Source organism: Rhineura floridana, chromosome 7, assembly GCF_030035675.1.
Source record: "Rhineura floridana isolate rRhiFlo1 chromosome 7, rRhiFlo1.hap2, whole genome shotgun sequence".
Taxonomy (NCBI): Eukaryota; Metazoa; Chordata; class Lepidosauria; order Squamata; family Rhineuridae; genus Rhineura; species Rhineura floridana.
Window position 1 is genome coordinate 8627223 of NC_084486.1, and position 19634 is coordinate 8646856.

A 19634-nucleotide genomic window follows, 5' to 3' on the forward strand; every position below is an offset into this window, starting at 1 on the left:
ATTCCCAGATGTCCTGCACATGGGACATCGTGGGCTACCTCTAGCAATCTGGTTCTGTATTTGCTAGGTACTATCAATTGCTTCACTGGTTCGCATTCATCCTTTCTCTCAGCAGGCATCCACAGTCTATATAAAATCCCATTCTCACACACAATTTGATTCCTCAGCTTGTCAGTAAAGGGAATCTTTTGTGTCAGGGCTTGGTCCTTTATTTGTTTCAAACTTGTATCCCTATTCAGTTCTTCCCTGAACTGCTCTGTCTCTTCTTGACTAGAGACCATTTGATACAAGTTGTTTCTTTCAGCAGGCCTTCCAGGGGTTGCTATGGTGACCGTAGGCTCGAAAACAGGTTCCACCCTGTTTTCTTCAGCCCCTTTTAACATGGCTTCTGTTTCTCTACCAAGTTGTCTGGTTACCACATACATTTTTCCTTGTGCCCCCATAACATCTCTTCCCAGTATCACTGGTTCTTGTTGTTGGGCATTAATACCTACTTTATATTTTCCCTCTCGGCCTCTCCACTCCATTTTCACTAGGGCCATGGATAAGCTTTCTGGTTGTCCCCTCACTCCTTGGATAGTCACCGTTTCCTGAGGTAATATTTCCTCAGATTTTATTAAATCTGTCCTCAGTAACGTCTGAGCGGCACCAGTATCAAGCAATGCCCAATAATTTGCCCCTTGAACACACACTTCTTCTCTTAGACTCGAATCCAAGTCTTTTACTTCTGTCCAGTTTATCTGGCAGAACTGAACCTTTTTCGTTGTTAGCTCTTTTGGTTCTGTTTTTACTGCCCTTGCCTGAGCAGGATTACTAATGGGGTTGGCAACCTCACATTGAAAATGTAGGTGCCCTGGTCTACCACATTTATAGCATAATTTCTCCTCCATTTTAGGGTACACAGATCCACTCTGGGGTGTCCTGTGCCTTTCAGATTTTACTGGAGGACTCACTCGCTGTGGCACCACATCCTTTTTGCCACCATTATATGGTCTGGGTTTAAACTCTCTTGATGTTTTCCCCACCCAGCCAGTTCTGTTGGAGGCAAAGTGATCCGCCATCTCTGCGGCCTCCTGCACCGATGTAGGGGAACGGTCTTTGACAAGGAGCCTTATTTCTGGTGGTAACTGATGGAATAGTTGATCCAGTATCATGAGGCTTTTCACCTCTTCCACTGACTGAGCTTTGTCACTACTCATCCACTTTCCAAATATATCCATCAACTTTGCTCCCAGTTCAACAAAAGACCTCCCTGGTTGGATCTGACAGTTTCGGAATAACTTTCTAAAATAGTCAGGTCCCAGTCTGAATCTTTTGTATACTGCCTCTTTAAACTCGGCATATGTGACGGGCTTGTCTGAGGGGAAATATTGGTATACCTCAGCCAATTCCCCTTTGATCAGGTTTGATAAATATTGCATATATTTATCCTCTGGTAGCCCCCACAATTGAGCTGCCTTTTCAAAAGTGCTGAGGTAAATCTGTGGATCTTGTCCAGGCTCAAACACTGCAAAGTCTTTTGGTGTAACCTTTATCTTTGTTTCATTTCTGTCCTTTCTTGTTTCATCAGAATGAAACTTCTCTCTTTCAAATTTTAACTTTTCCACCTGTAATCCAGCATCCACTCTCATTCTCTCAAATTCCAACTCCCTCTGTTTTTCTTTCTCATCCGCTTCAAAGACCCTCTGCTTGTCTTTTTCCTCAGCCTCCCTCCTCAATCTCTCAGTTTCCAACTCCCGCTGTTTTTCCTTCTCTGCACCTTCCATCCTCACTCTCTCAGTTTCCAACTTTAACTTCTCTCTCAAATACTCTGTATAAGCGGGATTGCTTGAGTATCCTTCTGGGGTCTCTTCCCTGACAGGTTGTTTTTGCTGGACAGTTGTAAATCCTATTAGTGCTACCCTCAATTCATCTACCCCTTTACCCTCGTGAGGTAAATTGAATGTTATGCACTTCTCCACCAGCTCCTCTCTTTTCATCTTTATGTATTCAGCCATGCTGTTGGAGTTCACTCACTCTTTGCCACACACTCTTTGCCAGTCACTCTCACAAGTAATCTTTATTTGTTATTTCTGTTTGCCACACCACTGTTTAGGGACTCTCTATTTCGTATCTGGACTCTCTTTTGTTCGTATCCCACCGCTACAGCCAACTCCTGTGACGTATTCTCCTTTGTTCGTATCCCACCGCTACTGCCACCACATGTGACGCCCTTCCCTGGCTCTCCCTGTCAGGTTCCTACCTGCTCGTGGCTACTGCCTGTCACTAGGCACCACCAGGGACTCCACCAGTCCGGACTGTCCTTTTTTATGGTTTCTCTCTCCGCTCTAGCACAGACCTCACCAGATCCCCCTGCTAGGCAGCACCACCAGTCACGTCCTATAACCAGTATTCCCAGAGACTCTGCCTGAGTCTCTCTATCAGGTTACCTCTGTGATTGTGTGCTTAAGCTGTCCCCAATCCCTTTGATCTTTATATAAAAAGCATACAACTCTGGGTTGCTCTGGATACTTGTGGTGTTATATTCTTCCCTTCACCGCTGCCACCAATTGTTACAGTTTCCCTTCAGCCTTGGTAAGCACCTTGCCCTCCCTTCTGGTCTGTATATTCCCCAGCCAAGGATCAGGCCTCCGGTAAACCAAAATAGTGTTTATTAAATATTAGAAATAACAATATTACTTTATAAAGGCACATAAGCATATGGTTTCATCTATTCCTGTGGTACTTGTCTTAGTATTAATCCAAACTCCACACTTTCCTCACATCCACCAACTCTCCACACAATCTCCTCTCAAAAACCCCACCAAACATCACTCAAACAACCCACCAACGTCCACCCAGATTCAACTGTCATCCTTCCATTTATACTCTCAGCCATCCAAACACTCAGCCAATCATCCAGCATTCTACTGCTCATTTACTCCCCCCTCCTCTTTCATTCCACTTACCATGTATCTTCTATACAAACAGCACTTACCATATATACATTAATACAGGAACATCACATCTTCCCCCACAATTCTTTTCCTCCAAGCCGTTTTAGAAATCAGGCATTCTTGACAGATGCCACTGCTCCTATGCATATTGTAGTACCAGTACTGTAGTATTCTCAGTTACTATCCCAGGGTTCCCTTTTGATCTCTTCACTGTTTCCATAATCCACACTCTCATCTCCCTGTCCTCCCCCAAGCAAAGCAGTGAGAACACACCTGCAAACTTTCCTCAGTATTTTTTCTTCGGTTGAATTTGTCTGAAGTCTTGATGGCCCTTTCTGCCAGCAACACCCCCTTCTCTGTTGTTAATGACAATCCCAGTTGTCAGCAGTAGCCTCTTGTGAGGGGACTTCTGGGAAGTGGAGTAATAAACTCAGCTCCCAATTGTGTCTGACTCTCTGCTTCTCTGCCTCAAGCACCCAACCTTCTGCTTCCTCTGTCCCTTTTCTCGAGTTGACCCTCTTTCCGTTGTCTCTGTGGTCCTGCCACATACTCTCAGAACCCTTTGAAGAGATGAAACTGGCATGGTTCCCCCTCTTGGGACATGGGGCTTCCTACCAGCATGTTCTGATCTGTCCATAGCCAGTACCCATAAGGCAAGGCAGGTCAGTAGTCAGACCACCAAGATTAGCTCCAGGTGAGCAATCTGCTCCAACAAAGGCTGTAAGTGAACTGAGACCTTAGGAGTCTCACCTTCCAGTCTACCCTTTCCAAGCTCTACCCCCACCAGCTGAAGAATGATCATCTTAAAGGAGGATTGATTTGATTTAAATCACTTCTCTGAAGCACTCTTTTAATTATTTAAATCGTAGTTTAAATCACTAGTGAGGAAGGTTCTATTTAATCGTGTTTTAGTAGAAATGCATTATTATTTAATATAACCTTAATACATATTCAGAGATGTAGGTTGCAAGGTGGGTACACACAATTCTGAATTGTTTTCAGATTAATGTTCATCAAAAAAAATGGAATGATAATTTGGTCGTTTTAGTACTGAAGCAGAATGAACTGGTGAAGTCATTCAGGAGATGTACCAGTTCCAACTGTTCAATCAATCATGATATTTTTGTTATGATGTGCCAGAATCACCACAACCAAACAGGCTTTTAAACTGTACTACTAAGATCGTTTATTCTTCTGGTTAGCTTTCTTCCGCAAACAAGGAGGATGGCGTCTCAGTGGTGCCCCCCCCTTATGGGACACTGTCCCAGGGATGCACACATGGCACCGTCATTATCTTTCTTTAGGCTCCAGCAAAAACATTATTCTTCTCCCAGGCTGTTAATAACTTGGAGGGGTTTTGCAGGGGGTTTGACATTGTCGTCTCTTTTAGGTGGTGGCTTGTTCTACTATCTTACCCATATATTTTTTAAAAACTTTTTACTTGTGTTAGTTTTATATTGGTTTCAATATTTTCATTGTATGTCGCTTTGGGTTCATTTTTATAAAGAAAAGTGACTAATAAATTTAATAAGACAACAGTAAGACCACTTCTTAAGAGACCCTCCCTTGATCCAGAAAATCTAAGTAATTATCAGCCAATTGCTAATCTTCCCTTCTTGGGCAAGGTTCTGGAGCATGTGGTTGCAGGCCAGATCCACGCTCTCTTGGACGAAACCGAATTTCTAGATCCATTTCAATCAGAGTTTAGATCCAGTTTGGCAGAGAAACTGCCTTGGTCTCACTGTATGTCAGCTGAGAGAGAGAATGCCCCTATTAATTCTCCTTGATCTCTTAGCAGCTTTCGATATTGTTGACCATAGTATTCTTCTGGAGTGGCTGTCCGAGATGGGGGTGGCTGGCATTGCTTTGCAATGGTTCTAGTCCTACTTGGATGGACTGGATGAGAACGAATAAACTGAAGCTCAGTCCAGACAAGACTGTTAATGAGTGGTTCCCTGACTGGATGGAGGGGATATGGCCTGCTCTTGATGGGATTACACTCCCTCTGAAGGAGCAGGTGTTCAGTTTGGGGGTACGTTTGGATCCGTTACTGTCACTTGAGGCTCAAGTGGCCTCAGTGGTGAGGAGTGCCTTCCATCAGCATCAGAGAGGCATGCCTGGCGCCATCATTATCTATCTTTAGGCGCCAGACAAAAACATTTTCCCCAGGCATTCAACTCTTAATTTTGAAGGGCTTTTGGAGGGCTTTTGATATTGTAGCCTCTTTTAGGGGGCACTGCCTTTGAAATATATGTACTCTGTTTTTTTACTTTTTGTTTTAATTTTTTATCTTTTTATGGATTATAAGTCTCTTTGGGTTCTCTCTTGTGAAGAAAAGCTACTAATAAATTTAATAAATATTTTTAAAAAAAGTTTCATCCTGCCACAGTTAATTACAGAACCCAGCGTCATGTCTAATGCAAGAAACGTGTATCATTTTGGTTTCATGGTTCTTGGCCCACAAGCATGCTCTGCTTTAATTAAACAAACTACCCTTTTTGCATATCCTCAGAAGTCTGAACCCATCTGCTTTCAGCAAAGATGAAAGCATCTTGCTAAAAATAGATTTATATGGGGAGAGCTACATGTATAACTGGGCTTTTCACCCTGGGGTATTACCGTTAATTCTACTCCTGGAGATGTCCTGGAGCTTCCCACCTTTGTCATTTGTAATGTAATGTCACTCATGTCTAAGCTTGGACCTTTTGTGGATAAGTCTTTTGAGATGTAGGGTAAGACTGTCAGAAAACTTTTTCTAAAACTGGCTGCTCCAGGCACCCCCCAGTTTGTTCAGTTTTGGGGTACTTTTCCAGGAGGTTGATCCATACCATTCTTCCTCAACACCCAAAGACTGCTGAAGCAAGCTTCTTTCTTTACTCCTTAAGGCTTTAGCTAGACCCCATCCTTACCTTTACCCTTCCTGTGTTTTCTTGCCTTCAAGTTGTGTTTGTTTCGTTTGGGGGGCTAGTTAGGACTCTATGCAGAGAAACACCCAACAGTTCTCAAGAGATGGTCTTCCTATTTTTAACCAAATAGAAAGGATTCTAAAGAACTTGGGATAAAATAAAGCGGGCAGCTAATTACAAGATGGTGGGATTCTTGTTGGCCTCTCCAGGATTTGGAGGATGACTTGTCTCCTGTAGGTAAAGGGAGACCACCGTGGTTGTGTGGGTTTACTGGGTCTGTCTGAGTCCAAAAGAGACAACCAGATCCATTGAACCGCTAGCCTGCTTGTGGCAATACAGATTATAGTGCAGAAATCCAATCTCATTCCTCTTAGTTTTTCTCTCACTACAGTACAGGTAACAATTTCTCACTTGTATCTATCTTCTGTGTTCTCCCAATCTCATTGTAATCTAACTCTCATGAGACTAAAACACTGCCACTTTGCATGTAACCTTTTCCCTTCCTTGGTTCATTTGTTCTCTCCATAGCAAAACTGGGTCTTTAAGACTCTCCCATATAATTCCATATTAGGCAAGTCCTCCTCCACCTTCGACTTCCCTATGCCTTCAGCTTCTCTCCTCTATCTCTACAATAATAATGAAGTATATAGTCTAGGTAATATGTGGGTGGGCTTGTCTGTGTAATGCATTATTAACACTTTTTAGCCTGTATCTGTAGTGGTGTGTCAAGCCACAAAGCCATTGTGTTCATTATAAAAAATTTAAGATTGGCATATTATCACCTTTAAGGTGCCAACCATACTGGGCAGCTCTGAGGGATAGCAATTGTACTGGGATGGGAATCTGTGACTGCATATAAGTTTTAGTGCCCCAGGAACCCTGTGAGCCCTCCCCTTTAGGCATAGCACTCCCCTTTGAGTGTCGAAACCCTAGTGAAGTCTGAATTTTGGGATCCCACTGGCTGGTGCCCTCTAGTTTTGACATAGTGTTGCCTTTGGGAGCATAGGGAAAGCTCAAGGAGATGTTTTAGTGTAACCGGGAATCTTTCTGTGAAAGGAACCTTCCCTTGTAATGGTGTTGCTTTGGGACTTTAAGGATAAACCTGGGAGATGCTTCAGCAAAACTTGTGGTCTTGAAATTATTGCGGTAAGGAAAAGTGTGCAGTTTGGCGATTTTTGAGAACTTGGGTGCATATAAAGATAGCCTGAGTAAGTGTGACAGTCCAATAGGTCTAGTAAAGTTGTGTTACAAAAGGAGTCAAGCCTGAATGGAGGCCAGACTGATAGGAACTCTATATTCCCCAAGTTGCCAATAAGGAATAGAGACGAGACCAGAGTACCGCAAATGTTTGCCTTTATTAAGCCTTTGCAAAGGGAGGGCCACCCTTAAGTGACTCTCCAGAATTGCTGACATCCATCATATTTATAGGCTATAGGTACGTCACATACATATCATTAGAAATGCATAGCTAATCAGAAATACATCATTATTTGAGTTCTCATTACAACAGTTGCACTGGAGGTTATTTTAGGGATTGAGCTGTAAAGAAGCAGCAGTCTTTGATGCCTAGTAGCGTTGATGCGTAGTGCTTAGGAGCACAGAGCCATTAAGATGTTGAGGAAACCCTATTATGCAGGACAGTGACAGATGTGACCCAGGTCAAGGAGAGCTCTGGGATGTCATTACTGGCATACCTCCTCACCACCACCCCACGTACCAGACACGCATGGGCCCCTGCCTGATTGAAGAGACAGCCCAAGGGAATCCCACTGCACCAGCATCTTCCTAGCTTCTTCTTTGTTTTAAGCGGCCAGTTTATTCTTTCCTTCTACTGCCTTTGTAGACATAAAATTATTTTTCTTTCTGGTTTGTGCCATATTCTCATATGCTCACTTGGTAGTCAAAGGAGGGTGCCTGTTGCTGTGCAAAACCTACATATGCTTCAAATATTACTTTAGATAAACAGTTCTGCCAGTTAGAAATATTTGCTGAGAGGCAAATGAAATGTAGGAGAAAAGCAGTCAATTATTTTAATGTGGCCATTACTTAGGAACCAAACTGCTGTCTTCAGTGAACATGTAGGTAATACCTCCCTTTCATATATTCCTGACAAAAAGTCAGGGAAGCAGGAGGAAAAAAATCTCTTCTTTGTACAGCCTGCATTTTAAATTTTCTGACCCACTTCCTTTTGGATTTTTCTGTTGTTAATTTCTGAAGGGCCATCTCATAAAATGAATCTTTTTGAAAGGTACATTTGATTTGCTGTTACCCCTCGCCAGTGATATTACTGCTTATTCTGTTTTTGGTATTGACCTGCTGCCTGTTCACCTTACTGGGCTGTTTTACAAAGATAGAGGCAGGTGTGTGGAACTGTCCACTTCAGCAGTGTTTTGACATAATTGATCTGTTTCTCCTTCCCTCAGGAAAAGCTGTGCCAGCAAAAGTACAATGTCTCTTGCATAATGATCATGCCCCAGTACCAAAGGCAAGGATTTGGAAGGTTTCTCATTGATTTCAGTAAGTGAACAGTTTTATTTACATTCATGATCCTGGGAGCTGATGGTTGTTATGGGGATACAGCAATATAAAAAATTTATTTAACCGTTTTGTTGTTCGTTTTTTGTCAATAGATAATGGGATTTCTATTTCTATTTGCATAGTGGCAGAAAAGCTCCCTCAAGTGAAAAATCTACTGCCTCTGTTGTACTGCAGAAAATTGAGAATGTGTCTCTCTGCAGTAATATTAGCTCTCAGAGCTATTATGCTGAATGAATTGTCTAAATTGCATTCATTTTGTGCTGCTCATTAGTACAAAGAGAAGCAATTATTTGTGATTAAAGCAATGAAAGGTGTTAGTCCGAGGCATTCTCTAGTTTCCAAATCTCTCTTAACATGGAGAACATTTTAGCTGAACAATGCTTATGATGAGAGAGCATAATGTTTCAATTTTTTATTCCTTTTTTAAAGAATATCATTACCTTGCTTCTGAAGTGAAAGCTACTATTTGCTGCACAATATATAAATTGGTATTCAGAATTTATAGCTTGGATTCTTGTCCATCTGACATCATTTTTAAAATGTTGGAGCTATTCATAACATTAGGGGGTTGTATCCAACATAGCGCTAATAAACGTCCCATCAGTGCAAGGTTTTCCACTTGTGCAGGTGGTCTTCTCTCTCTCCTCCACTTGTGCATGCCCTGCATGCTCCCCAAATCTACTCTAAAGGGTTGGGGGAACCCCTAGAATGTATTTAGGGGGCGCACAGGGAGAAAAGTCCCATTGCACAAGTGGAAATCCTTGCACTGATGAAATGCTTACTTAGTGCTATGTTTATTTATTTATTATTTAATTTAGATCCTGCCCTTCCTCCCAGTAGGAGCCCAGGGCGGCACAACCCTTAGTATCATTCAAAACAAAATATATAATTCAGCAGGCAAGTGGTGCAACTAAATAGTTTAATTGTCATTTGAACTGAAGTTTGAATTATAATTTTGAGAGAGGTTATGAAAGTCAGGTTTTGGAGGTCATGTGTTAGTGCACCGAATTATTTTTAAAGCTTCACAGGGAGCACTGTATCCAATTGATTTTCTTCCATGAAGGAGCATACCAGATGATTAATGTGCAAACATTCAGATCAAATATAAACCTTCAGAAGGGAGGTAGCAGCCAACTGGGTTTCTTACCTATGAGTTGCCCTTCATGAGTTATTGCTGGTGATGCTGCATACTTCCAGCTCATGACAAAGGTAGATTGCCTCATCCCTTTGTGAGCTCTCCATTATGTTCTACCTCAGCAGAGGTCAACAGACAGTTGCTGCAGCAGGTATCCATTTGAGGGGAGACTTGTGTCCCTAGGAAATCTCTGGCTCCCCATTTAGGGGAGATTGAAGGGCAAACTCTTCTGGGTCCTGAAATGTACATCTTTCTGCAGAGCCGAGCTGATTAGTCCTGTCCTCCCACTCAGCCACCATTTTATTGTGCCTCTTCCTGCTATCTATCATCTATCCTCTATCCCCCTATCCATCCATCTATCTATTTATTTATTTATATCCCGCCCTTTCTTCCAGTAGGAGCCCAGGGCGGCAAGTAGGAGCCCAGGGCGGCAATTTATTGTGCCTTGTGCCTTCTTCCTGCCATCGTATCCTTTGGCTCAATCGAGAAGCAGCTGAAGACATTGAAGAAGCCATTTTTTCTTGGTTATAGAGAGTAGCATTCTATATAGGCATCAAGAACAATTTCAGAGCCAGGTCTTACTGGTATACATGTGAGTGATTGCTTCATCTGACTAAATACAATGTTTCTGGGCAAGTTTCTGGGCTAATACTCGAAGTGTGAGCAGCTAGAGTTATAAGGGCAAGGGAGCCTAAATAAGAATATGTTGCACGCACACATACCGTTAGTAATGCCTGGGACAAGATTTTGCTGCCTTTTTTAAAAAAAAAATTAAATCCCAATTGTGCCCAGCTCAGGGTTTAACCAGGATAAAACTCTGCCGATACCTCGAGCCCCCACCCCTACCCCAGTGCTGAACAATGGCACATTTGCTCACCAGAAGCCAGCTGGCTTGGAATTCACCTAGAAGATATAGTTTGTAGTCCAAAATATATTGAGGGCACCAGGTTGGTGAAGGCTCTCTTACAGGAGCACTTGAATTGGGAGCAGGCTCAGGCTCGGTTGGGTGCTGCCATCTTCCATTCTCTTCTTGTAAAGCGTGGGTGACCTGGCGGGAGAACAGAGAAAGATTCTCACAAACGGATCATTCTCTCTTTCCTTTAAAGATGTGAAGAGCCCCCAAAGCCCAACCCACCACCTTGTCTTCTGTATAAAGAATTGCTTGGCTCTCATTCCTTTGGCTCATCACATAGGTGAAGACCCCAGACTATATTGTTCTGGCATTACATTTATTCAGGATTCTTCCTGAAGTTTAACAAAACATTAGGGTTGGTTACCATAGCACCGGATGAGGATAATCCCTCATCCTTTGTATCAGGTTACAAGTATATGCCAAGCATTTGCAGGGATGTGTTCATACTGTTCCTTTTGACCAAGGTATAAAAAAAGAATGAAAGGAGGCCACTAAATCTATTAAGTGGTTTTGGGGGGGATCCACATACATTATTTCCCTAGCGGGTGGATGGAGGGAAAATGAGATATAATCTCATTCTTAGTAAGAATTCTAATGTGGCTTATACGGTGGATGTCATTTTGTACTCAGCCTGTTCAGAGGACCCTCTTTAACATTGACAATCCCTGCCCCCAGACAGAGCCCATCTGATTGGGTTGCCATATTTGGGGGACAGACTGGAGGAGCTCTCAGTCTTCTAAATAAAGCTAACAGAAACAAGGTAAAAAATAACTCCCTTCAGCCACTCGCAAACCCTCCATTTGCTCCCTCCAAGGCCAATTTCAGGGGCATCACACTGTTAATAAATGTTCTGTCAACAGATCAGCCTGAATGGAGAGAAGATCATTAAGGTGGCAGCAAAAGACCCTACTTGAGCAATAAATATAAGCACACGTTCACCAACCAACAGCAAGATTGACTTGTTTCATGCCTGCCTCCCAAATGGTCCAGAGGGAGAGAGACTGACAGACTTCTCTCTAGAGTGGATTTTTCCTGATGCTCTGTTACCGAGCACTCAGGAAGAGTTTTGTCTTCTCTCCTCTACAATGAAATCTGGTAAAGAGGAAGTTGATGGAGTGCACTGTCCACCAAGTACTACAGTCCTAAGTGACAGAACAGAAGTGAGAGAGCCGGCTGGGAACTATGTGTATTAATTAAAAAAAACCCTCAAAGGAAATTTCTCAAATTCTGTTTCAACATATGATATTATCAGTAGTGTGCCCTAGCTCTCACCTTCACTCAGGATGTCTACAAAGGTGTTTGCCATTGTGGTCACTTAACTGGGAGAACAGGGTTTTTTCATCAATTTGAATATTACATGTGCAGCGAATTCTTCACCCAAGACGTAGGAGGATCCCAGGGAGAAGAGTGCTATCTTCCTATATTTCTCTGAGGATAATGGCCTCATCACAGTTTCCTCACCTCCCAGATTCATGGACACACTTGATGAGTGTCAACTGTGTCTAGACCCAGTGCCATTACTGTAAAAGCACTCTTACCAATCTGATGAGGAACTCATAATGCGGGAGGGAAGGAAAAACTCTCCCTCCTCTGTCTTATTCTTACCCCACAAAGAGTTTCTTGTAAGTGTCCACTTGTTTATTGTTAAACCTAAAATAATTCCAAGCAAAACACCATGATTATGGCCCAATCTTTGTTGGGGATCCTTGAATTGCGTTTGGAGGAGTCGGGACTTAATTAAGTGTCCTTGATCCAGGTAATTAGTACTTCGAGTGCAGGAGGGATGTTTTCATGGACCCAGTCTATAGGTCATGACAACCATAGTTGGTGGTGTATTGTAAATGTGGAGATCGTTCCCACTTTACTCCTCCCCAATACAAAAGGGAGCAACATACCATGATCCCTGGCTTAGCATCACATCTGAATTGTGGATTGGTTTGTTTAGTTCAAACCACAATTAGTAAGCCAAGAACAAACTCAGCTTCATGTCATTGTTGGTTTGGAGTTTGGATGTATGCTAAGCCAGGGATCATGTTTTGTTTTTGGCACCATGGGACAAGCAGAGCAGGAGCTTTCTGCATGTTATTGGGATACTGAAAGATGATGAGAACAAGCCTGTTCTTGTCTTTATTTATTTATTCATTTATTTCACCTGATCTTTGCTTGCTTTCACCTCTGTGCAACAATATAAGCAATCCAACAAACATTTTCAGTGGGATTTTTATAAGAATAAATCTTAGCTTTCCACTCTGGTTTGTTTGGAGAAAAACAAACCATGAATCCAAGTTCAGATGGCATTACATTTTATTTTTTATTTATTCATTATTTGATTTATATCCCGCCCTTCATCGCAGTAGGAGCCCTGGCTTGTAGTTTGTTGCTCCCAAACCAGGAGTGGGGAGGAGCGAAGCATGGACTTCTGAGCAGCGTGCACCAGCACACTGCTTGCTCGCTTTCAACCATAGTTAAACATGGTGTTTTGGTGTTGGAAGTGGGGCAAGAGCAACTCCTGTTTGGGTTTCTTTTGCTTGTATTCCAGAAGGAGGATAGAATTAGGTTCCTCCAGCTGGCTAGGCTTGCCTATCTCTACCTGTGCTCTTCTCTACCTAACTTCCTTCCGTTGTAAACTGATATGCTCAGAGAAGCTGACCTGCCCCTCCTTCCTTTGTCATCGTCTTCAACTGGCCGAGAAGAGAGGGGACATCTGTCTTTGTTCTCTCTCCTGAACCAGGAGGGCAATACCAAGTCTAGGCATTGTGCCTCCAACTTAGTTAGTTAGAACTAGCTATGCCTTTCCTATCTACTATGTATTTCTATCAATAAAGTAGCTTTTTCTTATTTTACTAAGTCTTAAGTCTCAGTGATCTTAATGCAGGGTAAAAGCCTGCTTCTTAGGAAAGTACACACACTGGCACACACAGTTCAGACCTCTGAGGTACCCTGCATATCCATAACATTTGGTACATGTAAATGCATCCAATAATTATTTTAATGTAATATTGAAAAGGCTTGGATTGTGTTGGTAGTTAAACTATAGCTGGCTATCTAGGGTGGTTTGACAGGTGTGTTGGCCACTATGAAGTTACACTAATAGGGGAGGCATCTACAGGCTACTTAACAGAAGGATTTTTGTATGAGGAAATCAATCCTCACTGTCTCTTCCTGTGGATTTTGATATGTTGAACTTTTTTTGTGGATTCTTCACACAGGTGATAGAAGTGCAGCTTGCCATATCCTGATTCAAGTCATGTCATTTAGATTTTGCAGGATGTTGTAAGTCATGATCTGAATAAGGGTTAAAGCAACGGTTCCCAAACATTTTTCCCACGGATCACTTGAAAACTGCTTATGGTTTTGGCGGACCTCTAAATGATTTTGCTGCCTGTTCTAGCAATTGTCATGCACTGTGCTAGGTGCTGTATGATTTTTAGTTGTAATTATCGCTTCTTTTCTTTCTTATATTGTTTTGTAATGTATTACAATGTGCATTCCGTAGAATACAAATCGTAATATAAAGTCAGTGTGTATATTTCATGTGAACTTGCCATGGACCACCTAGATGAAGCTCACAGACCACAGTTTGGGAACCCCTGGGTTTATTTATTTATTTATTGCACTTGTATACTGCCCCATAGCCGAAGCTCTCTGGGCGGTTTACAGCAATCAGAAACATTAAAACAAATACACAATTTAAAACACATATTTTAAAAACAATTTAAAACACAATTTAACATGCTAAAATACACAGGGTGCAAACTAAGATTCAAGGGGACAAGAGGAGATCTTCTAGAATCACTGTATGAAGACCATTTTATATTTTCACCATACCTTTCACCAGCAATGTCTTTTTCTCTTCTCTGTCCTCCCGCTTCTACGACTCCTATTTCTACTACATCCAGCCTGAGAGAGAGTTCTGTGAAACTCAAAAGCTAGCTCACTGTTTCATGGTTTTCAGCTGATAATAATGTTAGGGTTGGGGGTGGCAGGGGAGGGTTAAGGTTAAATTGCCAAAATTGTATTAATATTGGGGGCAGGTGAATCTAAAGAGCTTTTGCCATAGCTTTTAAAATATGAAGTGGCAAAGGGTTCCCCTTTCTAAGCCTTGCTGATGCATTGGCTCCCTGCTGTGCCACATTACATTCCTGTGACAGAATGTCATGAGGACAACACATTATGACATAACATTGTTCACAGGGGCATTGTGGGGAGGGGATGGCTGTTCCCTCTAGTTAGTTTCACCCATTGGTTTGGGGAAGGGGGGAAGACGGGGGGGGAGAAAAACAATATTTCACCTCTTATTTAAAAAAGATAAGATGAAATTTGTTTAAATTCACCTGCCCTGCCTGAAAAGTCACTGAATATCCGCTTCATACTGTTGCAAGGGAAGAATGGTCCTGTAATAGAGGGAGGGAGATATTTGAGTTCCTTGAATTCCAATCAAGGTTTTCCACCTTGAGGTCCAGTCAAGGTTTTATGTTACTTTTCTGGATTTGATTTTTTTCTTCCAGTGGACCAACATGGTTGCCTGCATTATATTGGGGGGGAAGGTCATGTTACAAATATGTTTGTTGTGCGGGTACCAATTCTGCCATGGTGAGCTTTGTCATCCATGGGCAGAGCTTCTAATGTGGGTGGGGTCAATAAAATCATCAATACTGTAATGCAGTGGAGGCCTCTGAGCATGCTGCAGGGCTTAAGAGTGACCATGCGTGTTGCTCTTTTTATGCTTTGCAGCACATCCATGGAGGGTTCTGGTGTGTTGTGTGACAATATGGATGCTGTCCTCACATTGTAGAACATGGGGAGTAAGGACAAACAGCTGCCCCTGGTCTTGCAGACCCACCAGTTGATATATTTATTTGTTAAATTTAACGGTCACCACATAACGAGAGTTCTCTGGATGACAAATAATTAAAACAAATTAAAATCACAAATCCAACAGCAACACAAAAATGCCATAAAACAAAACAAGCATATCAGAATAGAGATTGGGTTAGACTAGATGACCTCTGCTATGCTCACAGAGCTGCCAACATCAGCAGCCATTCCTTCTGGCTGAATCAGAGGAAAAAGTGAGACTATGCACATCAACTCTTTCTCTCCTGGAATACTCCTGGAGTGAGCATTATGAAAGTTTTTTGCTTCCTGAATTCATTTCCTTTCCTTTTCCCTTTCAATTTGTTCTTTTCCCCTTTTATGTCCTGTTTGTTAGATTGTAAACCATTACTTGACACTGTGAAAACTTCCTTGATTGTTCTGGCAGGAAGATGGTATATATGTTACGGGGGATGTAAGTCGAGTGTTTAATGTGCATAATCAACCATTGTGTATACACCAGGCGTCATGGAGAGTGTGTATATAATCCTTCCACGAAGAAGGAATTGTGCACATTTCCTGGTCAACATGCATTGGGGTGGGGAACCTTTTTGACTCCACCGGCCACTTGCTTATCAGGACTAGCCTTGTGGGCCAAATTTGACGGGTCAACGTGGCCTCCTGCTTGTCAACCACAAGATGTCATTATGACATCATCTGATTGACAGGCACCTGTCAAATCCATTGCCAGGTTCCCCACACCCGCTACTGCTATACAAGAAAAAAGCTGTTCTTTCTGGTGTTTCGCACAGCAGCAGAAGGTGCTTGGGCATCCCGCTGGCTTCCTTCTCTCCCTTCCCACACCACCCCAAAGGAGAGAAAGAGAGGCTTTGCAAGTCTTCTCCCCCCCTTCCCACTTTAAGAGCCTGACATCAGAAACTTGGAGGAGGAGAGGAGACTCACTGAGACTTTTCCAAGTCCCCCCCCCGCCCCTTCTTCCCCAATGTTGGAAAGTTAATGGGAGAGACTTGGAAAAGGTGCTTTGGGCCTTTAATCCCCACTCAGCTGATGGGCAGGTATTAAATCCCTGCTTGGGAACAGGATTGCACAGCCAAAGCAGGATTAAACCCTGTCCTCCCACCTGTCAGCTGCTGTCACTAGTAATGTCAACGAGTGGCCATGGTTTGGGGGAAATGGCCTCGGAGCCAAATTGGACCCCTTGGGGGGGGGCATGCTTGGCACAGAGGCGAGAGGTTCCCCACCCCTAATATACATAATCTTCCATAGGCCTTGGGAAATACGCATATATCAAATGAATTTTGCACATTCTACAGTCATTATGCATAATCCCAACAGGCCTTGGTGAGATGCATATATTGGCAGAATGCTGTACATTCCCCAGCCTTTATACATAAACTCCAGCAGGCCTTGGGGAATGTACATATTTTGACCACATTTTGTAAATTCTCCAGTCAGTATACATAGTCTCCAAGAAACATGTCTTTCTCTGGTCAATATGCATAATCTCCAAGAAACGTGCCTTTTTCCCCCCGTCCGTTGTTGAGAAATATGCAGTCTGCACTCCCCAGGTTGCTTCTGGTCCAATACCTAATCTTGGATGGTCCACAGTGTACTATCCCACTGATCAGCAGAGCAGTAGGAAGGGGAGGGGTCCAGATACAGATTAACATTTTTCTGCAGTCCAACCCCCTTTTCACATTCTCACCTGTTCCCCAGGCAGCTGAGCAGCACAAGGAAGGATGCAGAGAGAGGAAATAGGCACAGTTCCATTGTAATGTAAACCACTGTAACGTATGTAAACCACTGTCATATAAATCATTAGGTGCATAAGATGTGTGGATTATGTGCTCATTCTCCATGAGGCCTGGTAAATGTGCACAATGGCTGGTTAATGTTCGCATTAACTGCTTGACTTACATTGCCCTTAACATATGCCGAAAATGTGTAATAAAAAGTCCAGCTACTTTAGTACTATGAACATTAGTACTTTAAACACTATATTTCTCTGGCTCAAGCAGTGTAGTACAGTACTGTGTGAAAGGTAGAAGTTCTGGTTGGTGTGTTAATATTAACAGTCTTCAGATACAGGAATTAAAAATATTCTACAAATTATAAAGATCTGTTTGAAATCTTTTTTATTGTGTAATTTCAGTGCTAAGCATATCTTTGGCAACTACTATATCACTAGTAGTAAAAAACAACAACCCTGTAATATAAATCTTTAGGTGCATAAGATATGTGGTTCTTTTCAGCAGAAGCTTATTTCAGGTCACCATATGTAGTGAGCTGAGGGAGATGATGCTGTCCAAGGTAGCAGGGGTAGCTTGATGGTTGGATTTTGATGGCAGGTTACCAAATCCAGCAGTCAGATAACAAAAATGTTTGTTATTTTTGTTCAGATAACAAAAATTAATGTTCACGAGTGTAAGGGTCAGGTACATTAGTTCACATTGTGGGCTGTTCAGGTGTTCTTTGGGCTCTGGGATTCTACCTGAAGATGAGATTGCACAAATCTGCAATCACTCTACCAATTTCAGCATTAAGGAGAGCCCATCTTTGGATAGATGCGAGATCTCCCAGTCTTATCTTCTATCAATAAAGATGGGGGCAGGAATGGAACATGAGAACCTGAGGCCAACTATTAGTGTTACCACAGCCAGAATTTGGGTGGCCAAGTAATGTATGAACAGACTCATTTTTAAGAGCCCGTTTTATTTTTATTTCACTTTTTCTTTACAAAGATCATGCCTGTTTGTATTTTCTAACAGCTATTTTTGTCGTGCATCTCGGAGACATGAGACTGTAGCTTCCACTTTCCATTTTGTGGACTTGCAACTTCAGCGGCACACAGACTGAGCACTGTACGACTTCAGTGCCTGTCATTAGGCTGTATAATGAAGTGAAGAAAACCAGTATGGCAATCCTAATCGTGTCTTGCATATGTTGCACTTAATAGCTCAATCTCTAACTATGCACATTAATTGAGTACCAAATTGAACACCATATGTTACTCTTCACAATCCTGGACATGTGATCAGCTGGAATTCTGCCTGATCAGAGTATGCAAACAGCTTTCAGTATGTATGGTGAATTGTAAAAACTAGGGTAGACAACATGGCAGCTTCCAGTGTGAATACTACACAACTGCAGAAAAGTCCTGGGACTAGAAGGGTGGCCATTGACTGATATTTTTGAGGACGACAAATGAGTACATAGCCCATGTAAGATGAAATACTGTCAGAAGTGGAAATACCCAAAGGCAACTGTTTTAAAACAAGTCATTTGTAAGCTAGGGAGAACATCATGTTAAGCTTCACCTTTTATAAAATAATTTTAATTTAAAAATAAACTTATAATTTAGCACATCAAAAGTTTGCATCCCATCTACAAGTCTTGAGGAAAAATATTAACACTCTACTGTGCTGATTTAATGAATATGCTAAATACCTTATCTCAATAAATGAAGAGTTATATTCTGGAAAGCCCACAGCTTTTAAGGAATATCAGATAAGGATTTGGGTTGTGCTGCACTATCAGGTTCTGGCCTAAATAGGGAACTATAGGATAATGAGCCATGTGACCACTCCTGACCTCTGTAAAAGCTTCCAGGACAGGCAGGCTAGCTTTCTGGTCTGAGTGGCATCTTCTGGATGCCTGTGTCTCTGCTTTGCTCCAAGTACCATATCTTCCTTGACTTAGCAGTAGATGGGCCTGATGCACATCTGATATCATCTATTTAATAGTTTTTGGGTTAGGGTTTTCTGCACTGAGGTCAAGCTGCTTTCTCCTCCCACTGACTAAATCCTGGCTTTATGCTCCCTGTATTTAGCACTGAGCCACAAATCTTTTGCCAAAGAATTTTCCTCTTATTTAGAGATCCTCAAGTGTAAAAAAAAATCCCTTCTGTACTGGAGTAAGAGTGGTCAAAGTGGGGATGAATAGGCTCTTCTACCTTTTAAAGGCAAGACAGAGCTACTTGTCACGTGCTGGGGCATGCCATCTAGGAGAAACAGCTAAGTGGCTCTAAGTTGAGCTGTTAAGCCCAGTCCCCAAATACATTGGCTAGAATCATGATCGTGGGATGCCCTAGAGCAAGAAAACTAACACTCTTTCCCACCCATCCCACCAAAGGTAGGGAGAAGTAATACACAATCTCTAAGATGACAAAAAGAATTGATGGTTACTTGAGGGTGCAACACAAAGCAGGAGGTGATTGCCTCTGTTTTTGAGCTCATTCCTGACTTTACAGTCTCTTCCTGGTTCGGTCATACTTGCTCAAAATTCCATTTTGTATTATAGTGTGATAAACAAGGGGAAATGTTATCACTGGGCCAAAATCAGCAAAGATCCACATGCAAAGATCCAATTTA

The 19634-nt window shown here is 42.2% G+C and overlaps 1 protein-coding gene across 10 annotated transcripts in view; it reads left to right on the top strand.

Annotated features, from left to right (window-relative positions):
- Positions 1-19634, top strand: part of KAT6B (lysine acetyltransferase 6B) — a 214908-nt gene that overhangs the window by 162917 nt on the left and 32357 nt on the right. For all 10 annotated transcript variants that reach the window (XM_061634850.1, XM_061634852.1, XM_061634851.1 and 7 more), the window contains one exon: positions 8266-8359. In XM_061634850.1, the coding sequence (XP_061490834.1) occupies positions 8266-8359 (94 nt within the window). The remainder of the gene's footprint in view (positions 1-8265; positions 8360-19634) is intronic.